This window comes from Odontomachus brunneus, unplaced genomic scaffold (genome assembly GCF_010583005.1).
Source record: "Odontomachus brunneus isolate Ranch 3 - 2012 unplaced genomic scaffold, Obru_v1 Obru_scaffold_053, whole genome shotgun sequence".
NCBI classification, from domain to species: Eukaryota; Metazoa; Arthropoda; class Insecta; order Hymenoptera; family Formicidae; genus Odontomachus; species Odontomachus brunneus.
The window spans coordinates 438,862-462,917 of record NW_022639503.1 but is presented as its reverse complement, the minus strand read 5'-3'; the positions used below and the strand labels follow the sequence as shown (position 1 = coordinate 462,917).

The 24,056-nt window shown below is 44.3% G+C and overlaps 1 protein-coding gene across 3 annotated transcripts in view; it reads left to right on the top strand.

Moving 5' to 3' along the window:
• The first annotated feature begins 988 nt into the window (after nt 1-988).
• LOC116845537 (Krueppel-like factor 14) overlaps nt 989-24,056 on the top strand; it is a 435,757-nt gene continuing 412,689 nt past the window's right edge. The window contains exons 1-2 of one of the 3 annotated variants that reach the window (XM_032818298.1): nt 989-1,299; nt 22,793-23,321. In XM_032818298.1, coding sequence (XP_032674189.1) covers nt 23,310-23,321 — 12 coding nt within the window. In that variant the 5' untranslated portion in view covers nt 989-1,299; nt 22,793-23,309. Of the gene's footprint in view, nt 1,300-10,106; nt 10,747-22,399; nt 22,470-22,792; nt 23,322-24,056 lie in introns of those variants that run through there. The other 2 variants (XM_032818299.1, XM_032818300.1) reach the window with 2 other exon arrangements.

Sequence of the window (24,056 nt, the reverse complement as noted above, 5' to 3'; positions counted from 1 at the left end):
GAGCGAACGCGGCCGCCCGCCCGCTCGTCGGCGGCAGTCGGCCACCAGCGGCTGCGTCCGCGCGTCGTCGCACATTGTCGCCCGCCCGTCCGTCGTGTCTCCCCGTACCACATACCTACTACTGTTCGCCGAGTTGTGTGTGACGCGAGCGTCCGCCGGGCCAGTACGATCGCGTCGACAGTCAGAGAACGTTCCTTTGTTGTGTCAAGTGGAGCGCGTGTGTGCGTGTGCGCGCGTTACGCTATGCCGTGCCGGCAAGTTGCGATAAACAACAACAGCAGCAGCAACCTTCACGCGACCGACCGCCCGAGAGCCGAGCTGTCCACCACGAGATGATCCGTTGGTAGTCAATAATGGCGTCGATCGCATTGACATTGGTGTGAACGTAGCGTCGTATAAACGACTGCGTCACGGCGGCTCTCGATCATCTTGCCGGTGGTATCGCGCGGACGGTGCAGTAGTTGCGGACGTCGCGCGTCTCCGCCTCCCATTCCTCTCTCTCCCCGGCGAGTGTCGCGTTGCCGCGGGAATAGTGCCGGGCGACAGGAATAGAGTAGCGCCGATGACGACGACGGCGACCGGGTCGAGCAGCAACGTCGGCATCGGTGACCGGGCATCACTCGCTGCAACGGATTATGCCCGTCGCGATATTCCGAGTGACTGTACGTGAGAGCGCGCGTGAACGTCGGGCCGACGCTGCGAGTTGGACGTCGGCGTCGCTCAGGAACGGAGAGCGCGTTGTGAAACAGGAGGAGATGTGTGCCGTCGTGTCGTGAAACAGTGCTGCGAACGTGTCCGATCGCCGGACACCTCTCGCTTCCCCGTGGCGAATTCGTCGTTGGCGGGTTGAAAGCGGCGCGTGTTACGCTTTCGCCGAGTGTCGCAGCTGCCACCTGTCGGCCGTGCCGTGAGTGAGTAGCCGCTTGAAAATTTTTGAACGGGTTGCCATTGCGCCAAAAACAGTACCGCGTGAAGTCGCTTGCTTGAGGGAAGAGCCGGTGTAGGACGCCGGCAGTTTCGCAAAGCCATCGGGAACGTACGGACGCTCGGGCCTTTCGACGCAGACTCTCGGACTCTCTCGATATAGCGTCTCGATCGTTTGTGACAATCGTGTTCATTGTGCCTCACGCGACTTCGGGCAGGATCTCTCGGCGCGGACAGCCTTCTCGGACAACACGCTCCGGAGTACGCGCGACGAACGTTCGAGAAGAGTGGAATGTCTCTGTGATATACGCCGTTGGGATTAAGCGAGCGAGCAGGATGCAGCAGTTTCCGGAGAAGCCTCGATAGGAAGCTTCGGTGAGTAAATTCATCGCACTGATTCTTGTTGTCGTTTGCGAGCAACGGATGGGCGGTTAGAGTATAACCTTAGCGGAGGTTAGGTTGTTGTAACGTCGCCGTGCGTTTTTTGCTCGCTTGTTTAGACGGCAACCGGCCATTTTGTTACGACATTTGTACATTTGTCGTTCGACAAGTTACAAAATACAAAACCGACCCGTCCGCTCAGATTTTGGTCCAAGTATGGAATGGATCTAAAAACTGTATACCTTCCGTTTGTTGGGTTATTTTCGCTGTATCGAGGAAGTCGAGTTGTTTCCGCGTTTTGTAATATTAACGTGATAAATCTATGTTATTATTCTAGTATTCGATATCTTGAGGTATCTTTATGTTCACTGAAAAATGCGTATTGGTTATCACATGTATTTTTATCCGTATGTTGGGTAATTTCGAGCTTTATAATCTCAAGTATGAGGACAATAATGATAACACCAAGGGAACAAATTGATATCTTTTATTTGATTTATTCGCTATTTCTCGCTCTGTTATCTCGTCGTACTTTTCGCGAATAAAATTCACAGAAACGTGAACAACTAACGGAATATTCATCGTTGTCTAGTTCGAAATGAACTTTGACGAGATTTCAATATAAATACCACGATATGACGAATGTTGTGAGAAATTATCTCGTCATTATCCGTCGAGTGGAAAATTCGCTTTGAATCGCACGCGACACAACAATATTTACGTGCACGATTGAAAGATCGGCTCCGAATTTCACGCGCGACAACATTGAGTATCCGTTTATCGCCGATCACCGCCAGCGACGTCCTCCACGCGTCCTTGTGCATTCTATTCGTCGATGTTGTTTCATTTCACCGTGGATTTACGGGCGCTTGGTCGTATTTACGATTATGCAAATCCGGGTTTCTCGATACTACCGCGGGTGGCTTCCGTACTTGGGAAAGTTACGAACCCGACCCATCGGGTAGAGCTCGGTCAGTCGTCGGAGTCGACGAACCTCTATCGATCTTTACCTCCTATCTACGTTCATCCTCCCCCGTTCGTTCGTCGCGTAGGAATGCAACTTAGAAACGACGCGCCCGGCTCGACGTCGACGTTGCCGTCGTCGTCGTCGTCGTTTGCCAAGTTTTGCGCTTTGAATGGCCTCCTGCGGGAATGAAACGCGCACGTCCGTTTGTCCGCCTCTATATACTCCGTTTCTGCATTGTGTCGCGCGCGCTCGTCCGTTATGAGTTATGAATATTAACGCGAGATAGGTGGCGAATCCAGCAGCGTCTCGCTGCCTCTGGTTGGTCGAGCGCGAAGACTGACGTTTCTCGTAGCTCGCTCGTACCGTGCATGAAGGAAATTCGTGGCGAGAAGCGGAGAGTTAACAGGATAATTATCGAGAAAAAAAGAGAGAAAAAGAGAGCGTCTTTAATATTATTAGGTTATATACATATAAATACACACACACACACACACACACACACACACATATATATATATATATATATATTTGAAACTTGACTGCGCATCGTGAAAAGAGGAGCAAGAGGGAGAAACAGTGAGAAAACGCGCGGAGGTCACGATAAGCGTAGCAAAGTCAGTGTACGTATGAAACGATAACAGACGTGTATACGCTGCTAACAGTGATCGATAATAAACGAACGTCGCACGCATAGTACGCTAGCAACACGACGAGCGGTTGGCAATAAGCGCCAACGTGTGGCTGCTATTTTCCAAAGCGCACGACACGTAGATACATTTATTTCTTGTTGTCAAATGATCGATTCTTCTCCTACTTCTCTTCCTCCTTCTGCTTTTTCTTCTGCTTTTTCTTCTTCTTCTTATCGATCGAAGTGCTAAGTGCACATCGAGAATTTCACGACGTAATCATTACGCAAGCTTACATTATGTAACGCATTTTGTGAATCATTGACACTCTGGCGACGAGAAAATCGCGCGGTAAAATTTACGCGGCCATTACAAGGTTGCCGAGAAAATAGAAGTAATAGCAGTAATAGCTTCGTAACCTTCCTTCGGGCTTCTTTTCCTCTCGCCATCGTTGGGAGTAAAATGTTTAATTGTCGCGAGGGTGGTCCTTGCACTCGTCGTGCGAATCTTCGTGCGTGTGCACGCACTCACGCACGCACGCATGCACGCACGAAGCGCGTCTTAATTTGCGGTCGCACGTTCCTAATTCAGTTTACTCGCGGCGATGCAACCCGGCAAATAACGTTTCCTCGCAGTTGCGCCGTAAACGGGCGGGAGGTTGGTAGAAGACGCGACACGGGGTTATTAGTCGCTCGCAGTTATTTCATTTGCGACTCTCGGCGGTCGGCAACGAACACGGGTTCGTATAATTGTCAGGTTTACGAGGGGCTCGCCACTAAGCGGGCTCCGCGACAAAGCCTCGTCGAAGCGTATCCGGAAAGTTATAGCCCACGAGAAGTACTGTTAATCGCGCCTAACGTGAGAGTCCCGTGGCACCCAAGAATAGTTAGTCCCCTTCTTCTTTCTCTTTTTCCCGCCTCTCTCTCCCTCTCCTTCTCTCCTCCCCTTCTCTCTTTCTCTCTCTCTCTCTCTCTCTCTCTCTCTCTCTCTCTCTATTCTCTCCTTTGTCCCCCTTCCTCATCGAGTGGATCGAGTGCGATATCGACGCGCGCCTTGCTTCCATATCTTACCGAGATAGCGCATCTTCACGATCCTCTCGGCGCATACAATTATTTTTCCCCTGCCGTTAGCTCTCTTAAGAGGTACCAGCCGGGGGCCCTCTTAAGAAGTTGCTCTCACTCTTGTGATCTTAATTAAATTTACAATGACCGACATCGCCGATCTTAACGAGCTAGGTTTTGGCCTCGTGTGAAAAGCTCGACCCGGTTAGGCGTGGATCTTACCTTTTGTTCCATTCGCGGAGGTTGAATCCTAGCTGTCGAAAGACAACGTTCGATTTTGAGAAACTGTTATAGGACACTCGATCTCGTTCAACGGTTGATACCGTTATTATGATTTTTTTACGTGTAACACGTCGCTCGCCACTTGAGGGATCGGGATTTGTATATTTATTCATCTCGATATCGCAATCTCTATTCGCGCAAAATCACTGATGAAACAGCATGATCTTTTTTTGCGGTGTAGAAAATAGCAGTGAAATCAGTCTACCGAGGTGTATTTTCGAGCTCGAAGGGCCGCGTCTCTGCGTATCGGAGATTTTTTTATAGCAGCACATTTCGAAAATCCTTGTAAGTTTCGCTAGAAATGCGTGAGCGCGCGTTTATTGCCGGTATTTTAGCCGCGTACGAGCGTGAAGGGAAAAACTGTTTCCTAATTCGCTAACGGTTTGGGCTATCAAGCGCGAGCGTAATCCGCTTTGACCTAATCTCCGCGACCTTCCCGGCCGGAATTTACGTCGCCGTACCTTTCCCTTGGGCTAGAGACACGCGCGCGAGGAATTGCCCGTGAGCCGTTTGCGTATTTCTTAATTAGGCAACCGTGGTCTAACATCGTGTAAAACATGCGCGCGCTCACGGTCCAAGAGAAATTTCCTCATCTGCCGAATCTCCCGCCGCGTTGATTCTCCGTGTTCTCTCACTGCGCGTTTAACACTAAATCCGCTTACTGGATTCGCGGTTCGGATCTATATTGAGTGCGATTTTCATGACAAGCGAGTAAAGCTCGGAATCTGGTGTTAAAATACACGCGATTTCCACCCGGAAGACTTCTCTAAAGAGAAGACTGCAATCAATAAAATCTGTACTTTTTACTGAAATACTGTGCTTATAACTGGTGGTTCAGTAGATGGTACTGCAATCAGTAAAATCTTGCTCAAAGAATCAGTCAATAGCAGCGCGACTGTTGTCATTATTAACACAGCCTGCAAACAGACAATGTCACTGCACATAAATGGAACCTGTTAATTCCATCGCCAAGCAAATTTATCCATAACAACTTAGAAACTTGGCACAGTGTATAAGGAAATCTTATTTCCGCTAGCCAAGATCAGTGAGATATAAGGTAGAGCAGTAAAGTGGGAGTGTTTCCATTGAAAATCCGTAAATATTCACTGATTACTGATTTAATCAGAAGCTGATTACTGATTTAATCAAATCCGCTTTGAGAGAGAAATTGCGGAAAATAGCTACGGAAGAAAGGTAGTCGCACGCAGTTGTTGAACATGATTTTCGGCGTGAAGTCGATCTCGATAAGTATTCTGGTTCCTTAAAGGAAAAAGAATATTCGCGTTGGAATCCCGTGGAAGCAACAATCTCGCTAGAAAAATTGAACATGGAATAAGAGATCCGTTATTCATGTGCTCCTCTTTCTCCCTCTCTCTCTTTCTCTCTCTTTCTCTCTCTCAGGTTTGATTTAAGACGACCCGTGCGTTTTCACCCGCCAATAATTCCGAGACTATTGATACCTCGACACTTTTGTCGAGGAAACGCCGGTCGCAAATTGCTCAAATAATAATCTCTAGACGAGGCTAAAAATCACTCAATGACACCTCGCGCACGATTTCCGTCCTCCTCGACGATACTCGAGCCGTCGTGTTCCGTGGCCGTCGTACTCCTTATTTACCTACACATCGAGGCGGCCCGTGAAGTGGCTTGCGGAACAGCCGAACGGACAAACAGGTGGCGAGCCGCGCAGCTCTTAACTGTAAACGGACGTCTTCAATTCCTAACGATAGATCGGCCGCATGCCACTCGAAATGCCATCGGTCTCGATCGGCTCTCTCTATCTCTCTCATTATCTCTCTATCAATCTATTCATCTCTCTCTTTCTTTTTCTCTTTCCTGCGCGCCGCACTGAACTTTACAGCGACTTTTTACGAGCGCATGAATACGCGCGCGGGCGAGCAGAGAGTGCGCGTAGAGTAACCGGCGTAACGTTGCATAATGTTTGCGCACCCGTTGTGCGGCCGGCCGCGTCGTTCCTACCGATGAAATCATTTCCGCGACTTTCTGACATTGACTCGGCCACGGCCGGCCCACGTGTTGTACGTACGTGCACGCTTAAGCGGCGCGTGTTCCTACGATCGGCCGGCACGTCGGCGGCCGAGATAGGCCTCTACCTTGTCAGATTGTTGACACAGCCAGTGACACGTTTAATAGGATTATTTATGCTCTTGGAGGCGCTTAAACGGCCCCCGCGCGCCGTCCGTATCGGCTTCATCTACCTGACGGCGCGTAGCATAATTATGTCGACGTGCGCGGCTCTCAGTATCTCGGCCGCGCCGATGTCGATGACGCCTAGCGACCGATCCCTGATCCCGTCTTCGATGGGACTTCTCGATATAAAGCTCCAGGCTCCTTTGTCCGTGAACTCGGCGCGCTACCGCCGCTCGGACGCGATTTAGCCATTTGTTAATAACAATGAAATGTCAATTCGTCGACATTCGGTAGGCAAAGTGGAGTTGACGGTAACATCTCGTCTGGTAAACGTCGTGTAAACGTCGGTCGACTGAAATGTGTCATGTCCGGTTTATTTTTACATGACTTTAATGTCTCCTTTGATATATATCCGGCGATATGTGTAATTTAGTTGACATACACTTGATTTATGCGTCATTATCGCACAAACCGCAAGAAGGGTATTAACATAGCTTAAAAGAGTAACGTGTGATGTGGGAGATGTCCATTAAAGTCGAATTTTCGGTCAGCTCTCGTTGTCCCGTGATTGAGGTACTCCGAAGATACGCTGACTCGTCGTTGTTATAAAGCAACAAAATTATAGGACGTTGCACGCGCAGTAACGCGAGAGGAAGATGACGAGTTTCCCCGCAAAAATATCCGCCCTTTATCGCTCGAGCAGACTATTTTTTACTCGAGTGAGAAACTCCGCGAGCAGCGTCGGCATAAAACTGACGTAATGAGATTGTACCTTGAATTACTGGAGTGCTATGGACGTTATGGACGGTAATTGCTCGCCCCAATGTGTGGATTGAGCGTGCCAGATATATATATATATATATATATATATATATATATATATATATATCTAATATTGGTTTACGTTTCTCTGTACTTTCACTGTTAATTGTTGATATTTAATTCAACGTTTACGTAGCGTGCACTGAATCGCTGGAGCACGTATAGCGCGCGCTCTTATGTAAGCCGACGACGGTAGTCGCGTGTGGGTAGCGCGTGTGCGTGTGTGCCACGGGTATCGTCGTGCCGGGGAGAAGCCGCGGCGGTTTTGAGATGAGTCGAGACTCACAGTTGGATAACGACCGACAACAGTCGTAACGTTAATTACACTCCTCCCAGCCGTGTTTGGAGAAAAATTCATTGCATTGAAGCTTTATTTTTGTGCTTTTTAAAAAGCTCTCTTTCTTTCTCGCCCCCTTCTCTCTCTCTCTCTCTCTCTCTCTTTCGCGCGACACACACGCACTCGTGTGCGTAACGCGCGCGAGTGCGTGTACGTGGACCGTCATTTTCATGATCATTTTAATGGCGCATAAAAAATTTACGCGCCCATTAAAGCACAGTTTGTCCCCATCATATGTTATGTACCAACTATGCTTCAGAGGACTGCTTAAAATTGCATACGTCGAACATTGTACGCGTAACAATACGGAGGATCGAATTATTGCACATCGGGCGAATCGTAACGCCCGCGTTATTTCTTTGTCAATGAATAACAAAGCGATCTCGTAATATTCTGAGAATATCCTTGCCGCATCCTACTCCCGTCGCGCTATCCGCCGCTCGTAGGAAAGTTTCGGTACTGTAAAAGACGGCGATTGTTTACCTTGTCAAAGGGTGGTCACGCTCAAAAGGGAAATTAGACTAGACCGTAAATTGTTTATCAAACACGATGAGACGAGCGACCCTTTTTCCTTTTTAACGCTGTCGCGTCCCCTCGCTTTTCGCGCTTACCGACTGAACTTTTCGCTAAAGCCGCGAGTAATTTTATGTAACCCTTTGAGCGCGGGTTTCTCCTACCGGAACTTTTCTTTTTTTTTTTACCCATCGACGAAACGTATTAGGGCGTTAAATCGACCGTAATCCGGCTGCTCGCCTGGCAACAGCTCTCATCCACACGGCTGCTTTGACAACAATTAATTTCGCGAGCAACGCGATGTAATTGCACCTTTGATTTGCGTCGATCAGTCGGATGCAACGACGAGAGATTCGTGTCGAATTTACGGCAGTTTAGATGTTTCGGGGCTCGAGCGAATCGGGTGCTGAGTGCACAATCGGGGCAACGACGAGGCCAATAAATGGTCGCGGCGCGACGGAAAAGCGCGATTCACTGAGAACCGCTGTCGGCGATATAACGCGATATAAGCACGGATCACAGGCGACAAGCGCTCATTAGCATACAATGCGGGCTAATAGGATCGCACGCTGACGGCTACCGTTCAATACCGCGTCTCCGTGTCGTCCCAGTCACCCTCAAAGTGACTAGTAGGCTACGGTTGCGCTCGCATGAAAAATTGTACTCGCTTTCTTCTGAAGTGCGCCTTGCATGGCTCTGGCGGCCACTAATTTCCCCTCGCGTGCCGAACGTTTGGGCGGAAATTTGTCATCGCGCACAGAAAAATATTATCCTACTGCTGAGAAAAGCGATTACGCAATTTACTTTCCTTCTTTCAAGCGATGGTCATCTTCAACAAAGGATATTCTTTTGATAATAGTCTGAAAATACACTCATCACACACGGAAAAAAAGGTTGGGTTGAATTAACCACATATCTAGTCGAATATGAACGATCCAGAAATTTTGATTGAAGTAACTCGAATTTTGTTTAAGTTAACAAGATTTTTGGTTGACTTAAACAAAATTCGGGTTACTTCAATCGGAATTTCTGGATCGTTCATATTCGACCAGATATTTGGTTAATTCAACTAAACCTTTTTTTCTGTGCACATTTTCGAAAAGCTCATTTATCGCGTGCTCGAAAGAAGAATTTATTCTCTTTACATGAATATTGTAAAACTTTGTCGAAGAAGAAGTTAGGGTTCGACTCCACGCAGTAAGCAAACTGAATTTTCGTTTTAATGTAATATTCTTTGCAATAAGAATTTTATAAGTATGTGTATCTTATAAATATTTGGGAAACTTACATCAGGTTTCGTAGAGTCGACAAATATTAGAAAAAATAAAAAATTTGCAACAGCAAATATTTGGTTTTATCAACGTTCGTTGTCATGAGAAGAGATTGATCGTATTTGTTTTGATGAAAAAAGTCGCTATTAATCTCGCATTATATCACACATAAATATTTTATTATAAACAATATCATTTATTTTCCTTTATTATATTCGGTTATCCAAGTCGCGTTTATACTCGCTCAATACATGTATCAAGAAGAATGCACACATGTGCTCTCCATCACACTATTAATTGATTTCTCGCACATCCACTCGTCCAGATAATTTATCGTTCCGAGAAAAAATGGAAAGATTACATGTTGTACGTTTTCATTACAAATAGTACGACGACGTGTCGATTAAGACGTTTATCTCACATTTGCGAATAATATTGCGATAAAGACCGCACGTGGAACAAGCGAAGAGCGTAGGAGACTCCTCGGCCGTTACTTACGAGACACAAAGACGCGCAGCCGGTGAAAAAATATCGCCGTTGTCGGTTACTATAAGTCTGGATGATTAATTCCACTGACTAATAAGACGTATCAAGCCGTGCCGTTATCGCGCGCGATATCGTCGCGCGCTCCTTTGTCCCCGCGATTTTTCCCTCCCCCCAGGCCGCCGCGCCGGGGGATCCTTTGTCAACGAGATTTTTTTTCACCCGCGATTTATATCGCTCGTCGCGATACAATAGGTTGTACGCGTAACTGCGCGTTAGTACGTACAACTCGCCGCGAATTGCGCCTGCCCTTCTACGTACCTGACTGCCGCCGCCGTCGCCACCGTCGCCGCCACCACCGTGATATACGTGTCCCTCCCTCGTCGAAGGAGATAAAACCAACACGAGCCCGCTCTCCGGTGGGCATTGTGCACCGGCCGCTATTTACACGTCATCGTATAATAGCGGCAACTACGTTCCTCATTACCGCGTCGGTGCAGCGAATGCGTGCGAATGTCAGTTTTAGTGCGGGCAGTAAAAGACGCGAGGTACGCGCCCGTTGCGTGCGTCCGTGCAGTGTGTGTGTGTGTGTGTATGTGTGTGTGTTACATGTGTACGTGCCAGGACGCGTGTAACGTGTGCGTTACGATTGCCGCTGTTCTAACGGCAGCGCCGTGACATCGCCGATTACGTCGCGCCGCGTGGTCGCCCTTTTCATTATCGTCTCGCTGGGTTTTCAAACGAAGGGTTAGACGGCGCGATAAGAGACGGTCGCGATCTCGAAGTGATCCGGCAGTCCAGCCGAGATCCGGCAAATCGCCGAAGTATACAACAACGCCTAGAACTATACCGTGAACAACGGACAAATTGACCATTGAATGCGCACGTTTCGGCGCAGTTCGGAAACTCGTATGTAATTAGTATCCAGGTATGTTCGTTATTATTAGGTTAATGAAATAAGGACTGTTAGAAGTCGCTAGAAGCTACTAAAAAAAAGATAGGATCTAATGACTTAAGCTTTAGTTAACAAGCTCTGCTGATATACAGTCAAAATATTATAAAACAGAGCCGCTTTTTAAATCGTAATCTTTTTATTCGTAAATAATATAAGGATTATAGAATCCATAAGATAATTTATTTGATTCAAAAACCTAGGTCGGTGATTTGAAAGTCTGTTTTTTATTTATTTTTATCATAGAATCTATTTTGTATTTCAGGGCGAACACATCACGGTTTCTTTCGAAATTAAATTATACTTGAAATGTTTAATAATAATTAGCCCTCTATGTATAATGTTGAGTCTACGTAAGAACGAACCGTGGCTTACCAATTTTTGTAAAGCGACTAAGAAAATTTCAGAATAGCGTGAATTTGCTTGCAGATTTTGATTTTATTGTTGACTACTGTTCTATATCTGTAAATACCTTTTTCTCTGGAAAGAAATGTGTTCAAAGATATTATTGTTCAAAGTTATATGGCAGGTCAAAGTTGTTTGACAGACCCAGATTGTATTGTATATCCTAGAATATGATTATACGTAAAGGATTAAATTATACCGTCCTTGATTTTTAAATCTAGCATATGACAAATGTTAAAAAAAAATCGAAGTCCGAAATTGAAAACGCGGAAAATAAATTCAACATCGTCTCGAGCTTCCTGAGACTTTGATTTTTTTTTTAAATATTTCTCACATGTTAGATTTATGGGAAGAATAAAGGAGAATGCGAAGTAATACGGCAGGCCGTGTGGAGAATTATAAAATTGAAATTGAAATGCCGTATCTTTATTGCACGTAACGGGCTACAATGTTCGCGAACTTACGCGCCGTGCTATAATAAGCGTGCGCGGAAATGCATTTCGTTGCTGTTTCGCGGTGATGAAACCGTCGAGGAAACGACGCCTGGTCGTAACACTGTGGGGACGTACCCGTGTAAACTGTCGTATATCTCGCTCGTTATTGTCCCTCACCTGAGACTTAAATAAGGAATCTAGAATTGTCCCCTGGAATTACATCGCCGATTCCAAACGAGGCCGCAAAACATGCAACGCGCACTTCACCGTCCATAATCGTAACAGCCGCGCTCAAGTGAAAACGCACGTTAAATTTTAGTAGGCTAGTTGGAAACGTTCAAAACGTTCCAGCGACACTGTCTCTGCCTAGACGGCGGCATTATTCAGATGTAAATGAGGAACCTCGTGTCGTCGCGTTATAATGCAATTGGATGGATAGTTTGCAAAGTTGACGTTCGCTTTTTGTGTGCAGAAAAGGTGGTCCAGATATTCTCGCAATAAGAAAATACAGATTTTTGTCAAACCACTCATCTTTACCTCGGAGCGATTTTTCTGATATTTCGTTTTCTTCTCGCGGGTGTACACTCGGCCGGCGACAAGTGACTTTCGCGTAACGGCACGTCGTTGATCTAACGGAATCGCGTTGATTATCGAAAGCTGGTGTCCCACGTCGATCGATAAGGATCCGATTTACGAGGCGCGGAGTCTCGTTATCCCGCGTACTATTATCTAAGCGTGCGCGCGCGTACGTACGGGTGTCAATGTACAATTTTACAGGCTGTACCTCGGATCGGAGTTACGACAAGAATTCGTTCGCCTAGGCCGAACTAACCGTAGATCCTGCGGTGGTGCCGACGCAGTAAAAACGTCAATGGCCAAGTAATAAAATTAAACGAACACACGCTGCTTGCTGCAGCAAACGATCGCGCGGCAGCAGGTAGCGGTCGGTGATCGAAAACTCAATGAAAATAGCACGGGTTTGTCTCGTCTCTCGCACGGTCACGGCTTATCTGCCATTTGTCGCGTCCTCAAAATAATCTCAGAACTCGGTTTGCAGGAATATCATTTAAGTAATTTATTTTCTGCGAGCTGCATTACAAAATCATTTCGCTGTCTCTTTCGTTGCTCGGCGAGAAACGAAGTCCATGAGGAGATCGTGGGCGAATGCGCCGAAACTGCGGGACATCGAGATATCGCGAATACAGTTTGCATACTTTTCCCTCTTTATTTCTCCCTTTCTTTCTTTCTTTTTTGTTTTTTATCCCCGATCACACGGTCTCTCGAGCTGTCGCGGGACAAGTAAGTAAGTACAAGCGTGCAACGCGCGTGTTCGCGTTCACGGACGTTTTCTCAGCGCGACGTGTCGCAATCCGGGACCTAAATCAGCTCGTTAATTTTCATTCTTTCACGTGGAACGATAAAATCTGATACCGCGCGGGTCTAAGTATGAGGTACACGTACGTCGATCGCGATCTACATTAACGCAACCTAGAACGAGAGTTTCTTCGGCCGCACCGACAAACGTGCACGCGCGCGCGTACACACGCACAATATGCCGGGCTTAATGCGCCCGTATCGGTACGTGTCATTATGCGACACGCATTAGAGATTACACTGGCAGAGTCGTTGCGACTGGCCGTGTGCATACGGGGTGTTCCAGAAACACTCGATAAAAATGCTGCTCTGGACGATGTGACTTTTTTTCGCGCGGAGAGTTTTCCGCGAGAACTCGCGATTGTCACACTCGCTAACAGTCTCGGAACATTGTTTTATTGCATTGTTTTATGCAGATTTAGGATCGCGTGCGCGAAGAAACGACGTTTGATATTTCATTCGGAACGAACGTCCACATGCATATGCATGCGGGGCGTGCGCGTTCGTTCTTATGCGCGGGCACGCGCGATTCGCTTTCGAAATAAATCGATAAGATCTCAGTCGGACGAGTTTCAAATTAATGTCGATGTGCCCGTCGCGAGCAGGAGGAGTTTATTAACGCTCCGCGTAATATTCATTTGTTCTGCTATTATCACGGTCTCGTGCATAGTTGAAGTTTCGCGATATTCGTGATGTAATCCCTGATAAAACTCCGACTGACCGGGTCCTTATCTCTGTTGCAGCTTTTTGCGGTATCGTTTAATCACTGTTTTTCACACTGAGAGAAAAGACGATCCAATTTAAAATTATAGTTATTCTTGGCCCCAACCGTACTATTTAGTTACTCTAACAAAAATAGTAGTAACTTGTACTTAAAGTTTATTGTGACTAACATTACAGTAGAATTTCATAAAAAGTTTGATAAGTAGTTTTCTTGATCATAATTTTTTGTACTTATTTCTCTATGTCATTATAGTTATGGATACCAAACACTTTTCTTAATGTAGGACAAACTGTAAATTTAACGATAGAAAAGAATAAAAGAAAATCGAATTGTTACGGAAATTAATTCACAATTGTGAATTCAAGATTAGCGAGCGAAAAGAATAAAATTTTCAAAAATTTTATTTTTGTACTGTTGCCGCCACATGTCACATATGTGTGATGCGTCAATTTTCATGAGAGTTTGACGTCACGTGTTCGACAGCGATAATTTTTTCTGCAATGTTCTTATCAATAAACTAAGTCTATTTTAAACTATCACGAAAAAAAAAAATATTAAAAATGTAAGGTAACCAGTAGCGGTGACTGTTTCTAGATGAACAGTGGCGATGAACATGTTAAAGATGCATTGTGTGAGATGCACACGGAGAAAATTTTATAGTAAAAATTATTATAAAATTTTGTAAGCGACGGCTAGATCAACATTCTGCAATAATTGACTATTCTTTCATTTCATATATGCCGTTGTAGGAATTGAATGTGCTATTACAGTATTTGCTGTTACTGGCAAAATTTATTATCTTCCTTACATTCTAAATTTCTTGGAGTGAGACTTCACTTCAAGGTAGTGAAAATTGCGCCAGTCGAAGTTAGAGCGATAATTTCACTCCAAACGAGTGAAAACTCACTCCAAACGAGGGAGAACTCATTCCAAGCAAGCAATTTTTTCACACGTTTGGAGTGAGTGTTCATTCGTTTGGAATGAAGTTCTCGCTCTAACTTCGATTGGCGTAATTTTCACTACTTTGGAGTGAAGTTTCACTCCAAGAAATTTGGAGTGTAGCGAGATGGATAGACCTTATTGTGACAGTTTATTACTACACTACTAGAAATTGTAAAAAAAGTAAAATTGGAAAAAATTATATGAAAAAAACGAGAAAACTAATATAATAATATTCTCTTTGTGTATGATTCAAAGTCACTTGGAGAAATGTAGAAGTTCTTAGAATGACACGGCAAAGAAAAATGTTTATTGTAAAGTCTGTTTCGATAAAAGTGAAGCCGGCATTCACTTTCGGTAGGAAAATAATTGGCTACACAGAGGATTAAGTAGAATTATATGCTAATTACGTTATGCCAAAATAATTGGCAATCGGTTCCGTTGCTTTCTTGAGTGCAATGATGGGATGAAAGTCGAGTTAGTTTATAGAGGGTGATTAGATTAATTAATTGAGACGGGGTACGATAGGTTCGCGAGACAGCCGCGGTTTTGCAATCATTGGTAAGGTTAATTGCAAAATGCCGCGGTATGCGCTAATGGTATTTGCGGTGTTGATGGATCCATCGTCACGACCGAAGAAACTAATGGCGCCGTCGCCGATCGGAGATCGATCAATCGAATTAGAGGATCGCCGAACGAAATGAGCGATCGGACTTATCCGCGGAGAAATGAACGCCGGAGAAAAAGCGGCAGTGATCGATGGTGTGATGAACTCGCGAAGCTCTTACCTTCTCGCTTCATTATTCACCCGACTCACCGGGTTCTGCCCTTAATTTTAAGTGACTTTGATTTAGCAATCACGGACTTTGTAATTCCGACGTTCCGCGCTGACTCTCCCGCGTTCTCATTCGAGGCCATTAAAATTTTCCCGAGTTGTGATCTCGGGAATGTTGTTCGCGATAAATCGTCTACGATAATCGATATAGAATTTATGTGTCGTCGAGACGCGACCTGAACCAAGTATCACCTGTCGGAATGAAAGATTAAATTCTCGCCGACTTGTTTGCCGCGAGTTACACGCTCCTTCGTAGCGCGAAACGAGACTTCTCGCCTTGCATATTACCCCTTCCGATTGGAGAAACCGATTCTGAGAAAAATACAGAAATACGGGTCTGAGTCGCATGCGGTTTCTCTCTCTCTCTCTCTCTCTCTTTCTATCTATCTCTATCTGTTTATCTGTCTCTCGTGATAGTAGGATCTATCATTTTTATCGAAGTCTATTTAAGTTCTCTGAAGATCTCACTCAGAAATTCCAGGAGCGCACTCGCGAATTAACGAGACAATCGAGGGTATTTCGCAAGGCGGAATAACGCGAGTCTATGCCTGGCATTTGTGGTGCAGCTATCTGCGCGACACGTGGCTGCCAACCGCGGCGCGGTTTTCAAGGCGATCGACAGAAGGCCAGATAAGGTAATGCCCTGGCAATGGTAAACCCGCCCGAGTTCACACGCGGCCCCGACCGATACGCGTCGATCGTTATCTAACGCGCCACCGTATAATGCGATTATTTGCGTCGCTCGTATAACCGGTCTCAGTATGCAGATAACTGCACGACGTGACGGCGGTGCATCGAGGAAATGCATCTATGTTTCTCTCCTTTCTCTTTCTCTCTTCCTCTCCTCTCTGTTGGTTGCGCGGCGTAACGAAACTCGTGTTGCTACTGGGGTAATTGCGTCGTTCGAAGGAATGAACTGTATATCGGGCGATCGAGTACGAGATATTCCGAAAATCGGCGGGAGGAGAAATTCTGGGAGATTTCCCCGGGGATATGTTTTTGTAAAACTGTTCATTTTTAATTGCAAGACTTTTATGTCTCGCAACTGTCTCCCGTCGAATCAAGATTGGCTACGTAAATGTTCTTTTCACTGACGTCCCTCGTCATTTTGTAAATGATGCAGTTTACGATGAGAGGGGAGAGGTAAATTACGCTTCTCGCGATAGGTCTCTCTTTCTCTCTTGCGAAGAATAATAAATTTCAGCTCGCTCTCGGGGCAACTCTCGCGTGCAGTATCATTGTCGATTGCGATTCGGCCAATTACTCGACGATGAACGACGATCGAGAAACTCGATACTTTCTCACTTCTTCCCAGATTAAGGTGGCGAAGAAATATTATACACGTTGCCACGCGCGGTTATTATCGTGGACTTGCACGAAAGTTTCAAGTTCAACTCGATTATCGTTGCACCTAGCAATGATGTGCGCCGCTATCTCACTTAGCGCGAATAAGATCATCCAGTCATTAGTTTAATCTCTCGTAGTCGCGCGGGAAAGTCACTTATCTCGTTCTTCGCGCTTATTACGCGAATGCCTGATTAATTTCGCGCTTTACAGCTTTCTACCGATCGCGACAAATGGCGATAATAAAATGCCACGATCGACGTTGATGACTGGCGATTCCGATGCGATTTCATCTTAACGAACGTGTTACATTAAATCTTCATTATTGATTCACTGGATATACATGTCGAGTTTATAAAGTGGATCGAATATTTCACCATGTCTCTCTCTTATTCTTTCTGCAATGCAGTTTTATTTAATCTGTTTAATGCCTGATTAATAACTCTTAATTGATGAACTCTTAATAATATCTATAATTTCTTCTTAGCGAAATTTTCTGAGAAAGAAAGCTAATTCTACTTGTAATGCGTAAACTACACGTCTGAATCAGTAAAATAAGCGCGCATTTATATCTTGTTTTTTATTTTTTCATTATTCTACTATTGTTATTTTAAGTTTGATTTCTATTTTTAAAACACGTAATACTACCCCCTCTCTTTTTCTCTCTCAGTCGTACTGAGATTTATAAGCGTTCTTTTACAGTACAATCTGCCTATCTCTGGAATTCCTTACCTGAGGAATTAGTTAACGCTCCTTCCCTACCAGATTTTAGAGGGGCCCTATTGCAATATTTGCTGAACTTGGAGATGCGTTCTCTTGTTTGATATTTATATCTGCCTGTTCTACGGCATAGTCTTTCTGCGTTGCCTTATAATTTTATAATATAATATAATGGTTTAATTTTCTCTCGTGTTCTTCTTCTTAATTATAATTAATTTGTATTTAACCTTAACTTAAGGTGTACTTTGCGTGTATTCCATTTGCTATGCCGTTTACGTGCTTTGTTATGTTGTGATCATTATTGCGTGCCATGACTTTGCTTTCTCTGTGCGTTAGACAACTCTTTCCAATATTCTTGTTTCTTTACAATGCAATCAGTTTGTATCTTGTTCTTGCATTGTTATTATGATATTATATAGCCATTATATAGCCATTTATTCTTTATTATGATATTATATAGCCATATTATATAGCCATTTATTCTTTTCTTGTAGCTTAAGAGGTTTTACCCCAGAGAATAAATAAACTATCTATCTATCTATCTCTTTTTTTTCTCTATTTATATTTCTCTGTTCGACTTGTCAAGTCTTCTCTTACTTCCCTCGAACAATGCTTATCGTTGTATTCCTTGCGTCCTTGAGTTTCTTCGTATGTCAAGTAACAATTTATGCAATAAATGTTCCTTCTTTTCTCGCCGTTTGTCGCCTCGATGTCGCTATAGAAAACACCGAAGCCGCCCTTCGTGGCGCCCAGCGGCGGTGCGTTTCACGCTCACAGCGACAAACGTCCGTCGTGCCACTTGGTGCAATTATCCAGGGCGGTTCTTACCTGCCTGCCCTGTCTGCCCTGTCTACCTGCCCGCCTGCCTGCTGCGCGTACGTGTGCGTGCACGTGCTACGCGCTGTACACACGCTGCGATGCCTCCGAGCAGGTACAACAAGCTAGAGCAGGTCACTTTCGCTGCCGCCTCTTACACACTGTTCCAGTCGTCGCGCACGCGTGCTGCTCCATTCATAAACCTATAGAAACGTGTGCACGGCATCGGCGCGACACGTGTGTAGGTGTAGGAAACGCGAGCGTGTGTCTGGGGCGATCTGTGCTACCGTGTGTCCTGTCCGTCCCGTTAGATCTTCACGCGCACGCCGGCTTCAGATTCGACACGGTGCTTCGTTTTCACGTGACGTCGTTTGGTGTTATCGACCATACACCGACGCTCTTCGATACATTCCTGCGGATTAAGAATATTACGTGTAAAGGAGAATTCACATCTTGGCAGAAAAGCAGAAAGGCAATCAAGATTCGCGCTGGTGGTCGCAAGTGCTAGTCGACAGTTTCTATTTTTCTACCAGTTTTGATTGGCTTCCGCCTCTCTGCTTAGTACTTTTCTGTTAAAGTATGAATCCTCTCTAATGCTCGCGACAAGAGAACGAGGAACATGATGATGAGCTCTTTATAATGGTAAGGTAATGCAAGTTAATGCAAATAATTATAATTACTAAAAGATGCAGAAGAAACACGATTAAATCGAGATAGGAAATTACATTTCGAGGTCTTCCAGATTTCTAGATCGTTTACGTAATCAGACGATTTGTATCGAATGATACTTGTGCGAAAGGGATATATAATGGACATGCCGAAACGAGATAGACGTTTCTACTTAAGTCAGGCAAGCGAATGTTATTCGTTAAGGTTTCGTAATCTTTCAATTAAGAGGCAAGCGCCACACCGATCTCCAAGTGGAAATCTCGCGTGTTCGCGTTATAGAGGGTGATCCACGATTGGTTCGGTAAACAGACGTTCATTTCGTACAGAAAACGCCGTACGATTATTTTTTGCTATTGTAAAAATGTAATATACTTTGTAGCAACACGCATAGTTCCTTTGGAATGCGGTAACTAGCGATGATGAAATTTTTTACTCTGATTTCGAGACATTTTATCACGAATAGCTTTGCATTTAAGAAAGCGAACGTAATTGTAATTTTACATTGATTTAATTACCTTTACTAATTTAATAGAATTGTACTTATGCTTAATGTTTTATATTAATTTAAGCTTTACATTTATTTGAATAACTTGCGGAACTTTGTCGTAAATTTTAATCTGACACGCTCAAATACAGCGTCTTATATATTGATTAATAAATGAAACGCTACTTGCTCGCATAACATTTTACTCTCCATGAGGCTTCTTCGGAGTCCTTGAAGGTTTCTCATTCCAGCGTGAATCACCCTGTATAGAGGGACAGCGTGTAGCTTGCGCTCCGAACGATCGCATCGGATTGCCGATGATTTAGGATCGCGATCGATAAGGCGATCGCCGTAGACGCCTCTGGCGAGCTTTATTGGTACGTCGTCGTCGAGGAGTCCGTCCTGCGATGAAACGGGCCTGACAGCGATAGATCGATCGAACCGTAGATCAATAGCCACGCTGCTCCGAAGCCGACGTCCGTCCGGCCGAGCTACGTGCAAACGCGCGGCGTGCCGACCAATAAGATGAAAAACCGTAAATACACCGAACATTTGCGCGTGCTGTTTCCTATTAATGTCGATCACTTGTCCGGGAATATGAGGGTAAAAGACCATTCTCCCGATTCGAATCGATCGGATCTTTTATTGAGTTCTCCGCGGAGTGACAACTTGCGTAATTTCAAATGCCTGCTCATCCAGTCTGCATATCGATGCACTTTTGTTTGATTATATTTTGATAAATTCTAGCGAAACCGTGATCTTAATGAAAACTGTGAGATTCACAGTGAGATAAAAGGAAAAAAAATTGTCAAGATTTGTTTCTCTCTCTTCTCCGGAAGTTGTGGAACGCACGCGTATCTTCTATTTTTGATTTGCTAAAAAGAAAAATATTTTATCGAGAAAGTGATTTCTTGATACACAGTGTTATAACGGGTAAAATAATTGTTGATAACATTGTTACGTTTGTAGTTCGTTGACGTTGCACGGACGTGTAGTTTGAGGTCGAGCGTGGTTATAGAACTCTTTCACTCGACAATTATGCTAGAGTTCACACATAGTAAAGTTTATGTCTACCGTGAAGTTTTTTAAAACTTTGTGACGTGACTTACTGTGGTACGAAGTATCGTTTGTTGGTCGCAATCATGGATGGACGTTGTCGATACGCGGCGAGCGTGCCGTGAAAGTGCGCTACCGAAAGTACGAATAGCAACACGCATTTTACTTGCCTCGTCAGCAAACACGTTCGCACTTCATTGCACTTCATTCTACACCGGATCTAGAATCCGTTATTGCTGGCGTACGATCGGTTAACTTTCGTAAATTGTTCCGCGTGCTATTTAAGACGTTTTCTGTCCGGAGGAGATTTTCAATGTGAAATCATGTAATCAGAAATTAATTCTTTCGATACATTTGAAAGCATATAGATATTGTAATAATAAATTTCAAACACCTCATAAGCTCATTTTTAGAGATTTTCTCCGAAGAACGAAAGCCTCTTACATTATTCAAGATTGTCATCCTGTCACAAGCTCGCTTCTCTAGTCTCCCAACAGATAGAGAGAGAGAGAGAGAGAGGGGGGGGGGAGAGAAGCATTGTGTTTAACTAAACTGCCATAATCATTCGGCATTTGACCGATCGATCGTTCTGTTCAGGAGATGATCGGAGAATCGCGAAGGGCACGGTAGTTGGAAATGGTGTGAGTAGCTTCGAGCTAGGCTGAACTCTATTTCCTCGACTATTAGCGCTAATCGATTATAGCGTGACGGATCGAATGATTTAAATAAAGACCGGGTGCGTCACGGGCCTGGCCTGGCACACTCGACCGCGCCCCGCAAAATGATGCCGTTGCATTTGCCCACTCTATTATCCGATTCGCTACGTTTTTCCTGGTGACCCGATCGATCGGCCATGCTAGATCCTCGGAACAAAATAACGGAGGTCGACACTTCCGCTTTAGAAACCTTCTCGTCCATCCTCTCTTGACTCCATCGTCTCGAGACAAGCAGAAGTACGGCTTACAAATGTGGAAACATTCGTTTGAAATCTTGTAAAAAGAGTAAATTGCATTTCACGGTACACACTATTTGTACACACTGAAAAAAAAAATTTAGAATAAAGTCTAATAATTTTTAAAATTGTGAAAACTGTTGTTTCAAAACTATGTTTAGTTATATTGGTTCAATAGTTATTACTTATATTGGTATCAACAGTTTATTTTAATATTCGATCAATAAATTCACAAAAGTGACTGAAAGTTACTCTAAATGACCCATGATTTACAGTTTCCTTACTTAAATATAAATTCTTTTATTCAAATAAAACAAACGATTAATTACAATTAATTTTATGAAAAGCCAAGTTTTTAGAAAATCCAAATTTTCTTATTCGAGAAATATTTCTTTTATATGTATTATAGTATAACTATATAATTATTATAACATAATATAACACTAAATAATTATTATATTAATATAACTAAATATGTTGTCTTAGTATATATTCACTGAATAAATAGTTCTTCTCTCAGTATTCATTTCGCATCTCTCGTTACGTTATCATTTACATACGGAAATGTTCCATAATTTATTTTTTAAGTGTGATATCAACGGTCTCTTTCTCTGATAAAAATATAACCCGCATTATTATGTCCATATCTCTACATTTCACTTCTCCGTACATTATTACGATGTGCGATGTGTACGAATATGTAGGAAAGATACAATAGATGCGTGATCTAAACACATGTGTGTATTCATTGCTATCAGTATGATAGAGAAATTTCGTCAACAGAGCTCTCGGTGATATTGTTTTTCTTACGGCGCTCCCCCCCTCTCTTACTCAGCGCCGCTGGCGGTTGAGCGTCGGGAATCCGGCAAGACATGTGTACGCGGCATTGTTATTCTCGCGCTCGACCGCGACGGACGCTCGAGGGGCAGGTGTGCCGTAGAGAGACGGTAATTTTCGATTAGCTCGTACAATCACGTAAGAAATATGAAGAAATAGAGGATTCCTTCGATTTGTTCGGTCTCGCGTTCGTATTCTCATCTACGTGAGAGCTACGTCAGGCGCTCACAATTGAAACGTAACGACGACGTTTGCGAAATCCGACGCCGATTCGGGACGAGTAACCTCTATTTCGGGTTGCGCGGCAGTCGGCCTAATTTTGCCGGCGCGGCGCAAAGGCGACCGGAATTATGATTTCCGCGCGTTAGTTACGTTTTCCAGCTTCGTAGACGTCGCTTTTCTAATGGAGACGACGCGCATTTGTATGTTACAGGTGACACCGGAGCCGAACGGGCCAGTATTCATGCCAGTATGCCAATCGAATGCCGGTAGACGACCAGTATCCGCCGTCGCCGATAGCCAATTAATAAGTTAGTTAGATCAATTAGTAGTCAGTAGTACCGCATTCTCGCTGAGGAAGAGATCCATTTCATCGGTGTTTACGTCGCGACTACAGTGACTGCGAAAACGCGCGGAATTCGAGCGTGCTTTTTTTGTGTTTTTCGTCGCCGATTCTCGCGAAGCAATAAGAAGCCGCGATCGCGATTGAAAACGGTCCGTCGCGCTTCTCTCGACGACAATAATTTCGCCGGCTCGTCCTCCTCCGGCGTCGCCGAATTCGGGAACGGTAACCGGTGAATCGTAGTGAAGTGATAGTGACTGTTCCCCGACGAAGAGAAGGAGGAGCAAGAGGAGTAACAGCGAAGCGGGAGCAGACACCATCCCGGCGGTGATCACGGTGGCTGAAAACGCTGACTTACATCGGGAACGCCAACCTGCAATCAAGGTTCATGGTTTTCATGGTGAGTCACGATATCTATTTCTATCGTCCCGCGTACCGCTCTCTTTTCGTTGCATGCTTCTTCTCTCTACTCTTCCCTTGCGTCGTGCGGCCGCTTCTTTCCATTTCGAATACTGAATCGGTCCGAGTGCCGTCTCTCCGGTCAATGCCGCGTGGAGAATAAATTGGCCATGGTCGCACGGCCTTCTACCCTCGCGTTCGCGCTAACACGGAGGGACAATTTCGTGAACGAGCTGTCGCACTTTCTATCAGCCGCAGATTCTTCGAGCTTTTGTGCTGGCCGATTTTGTAAGTTGCGATATTCGTTACTTCGCTGTTATTAGGCCTCTGACTGAACTTCTTTTCTAAAGAAGTTTTTAGTTTTAGCTTTTTCACGTTAACCCGAAAATAACTAACGTCTGTTTACTTTCGCGGTTTGTCTCGAGGATAATAATTTCCGGCATCCTCCCTACGACGCGTTAGAGAACGATAAACAGTGAATCACGATAAAAGAATTTTTTACTTTTATATTTTTAATATTTAATTTATGAATATTTTCTTGAAAATAAATAAATAAATAATAAATAAATATATAAAAAAGAGCATTTTTGTTTGGAAAATATCTTTATTTTTGATATACTAATTTTCAAATGGGATTACACAGCGTTAAATAAAGATAAGTTACTGGTATCAGTACAGTTTATATTTAATTCAACAAATAATTGTTTAAATTCAAGACAATAAATTTCTTTTAACA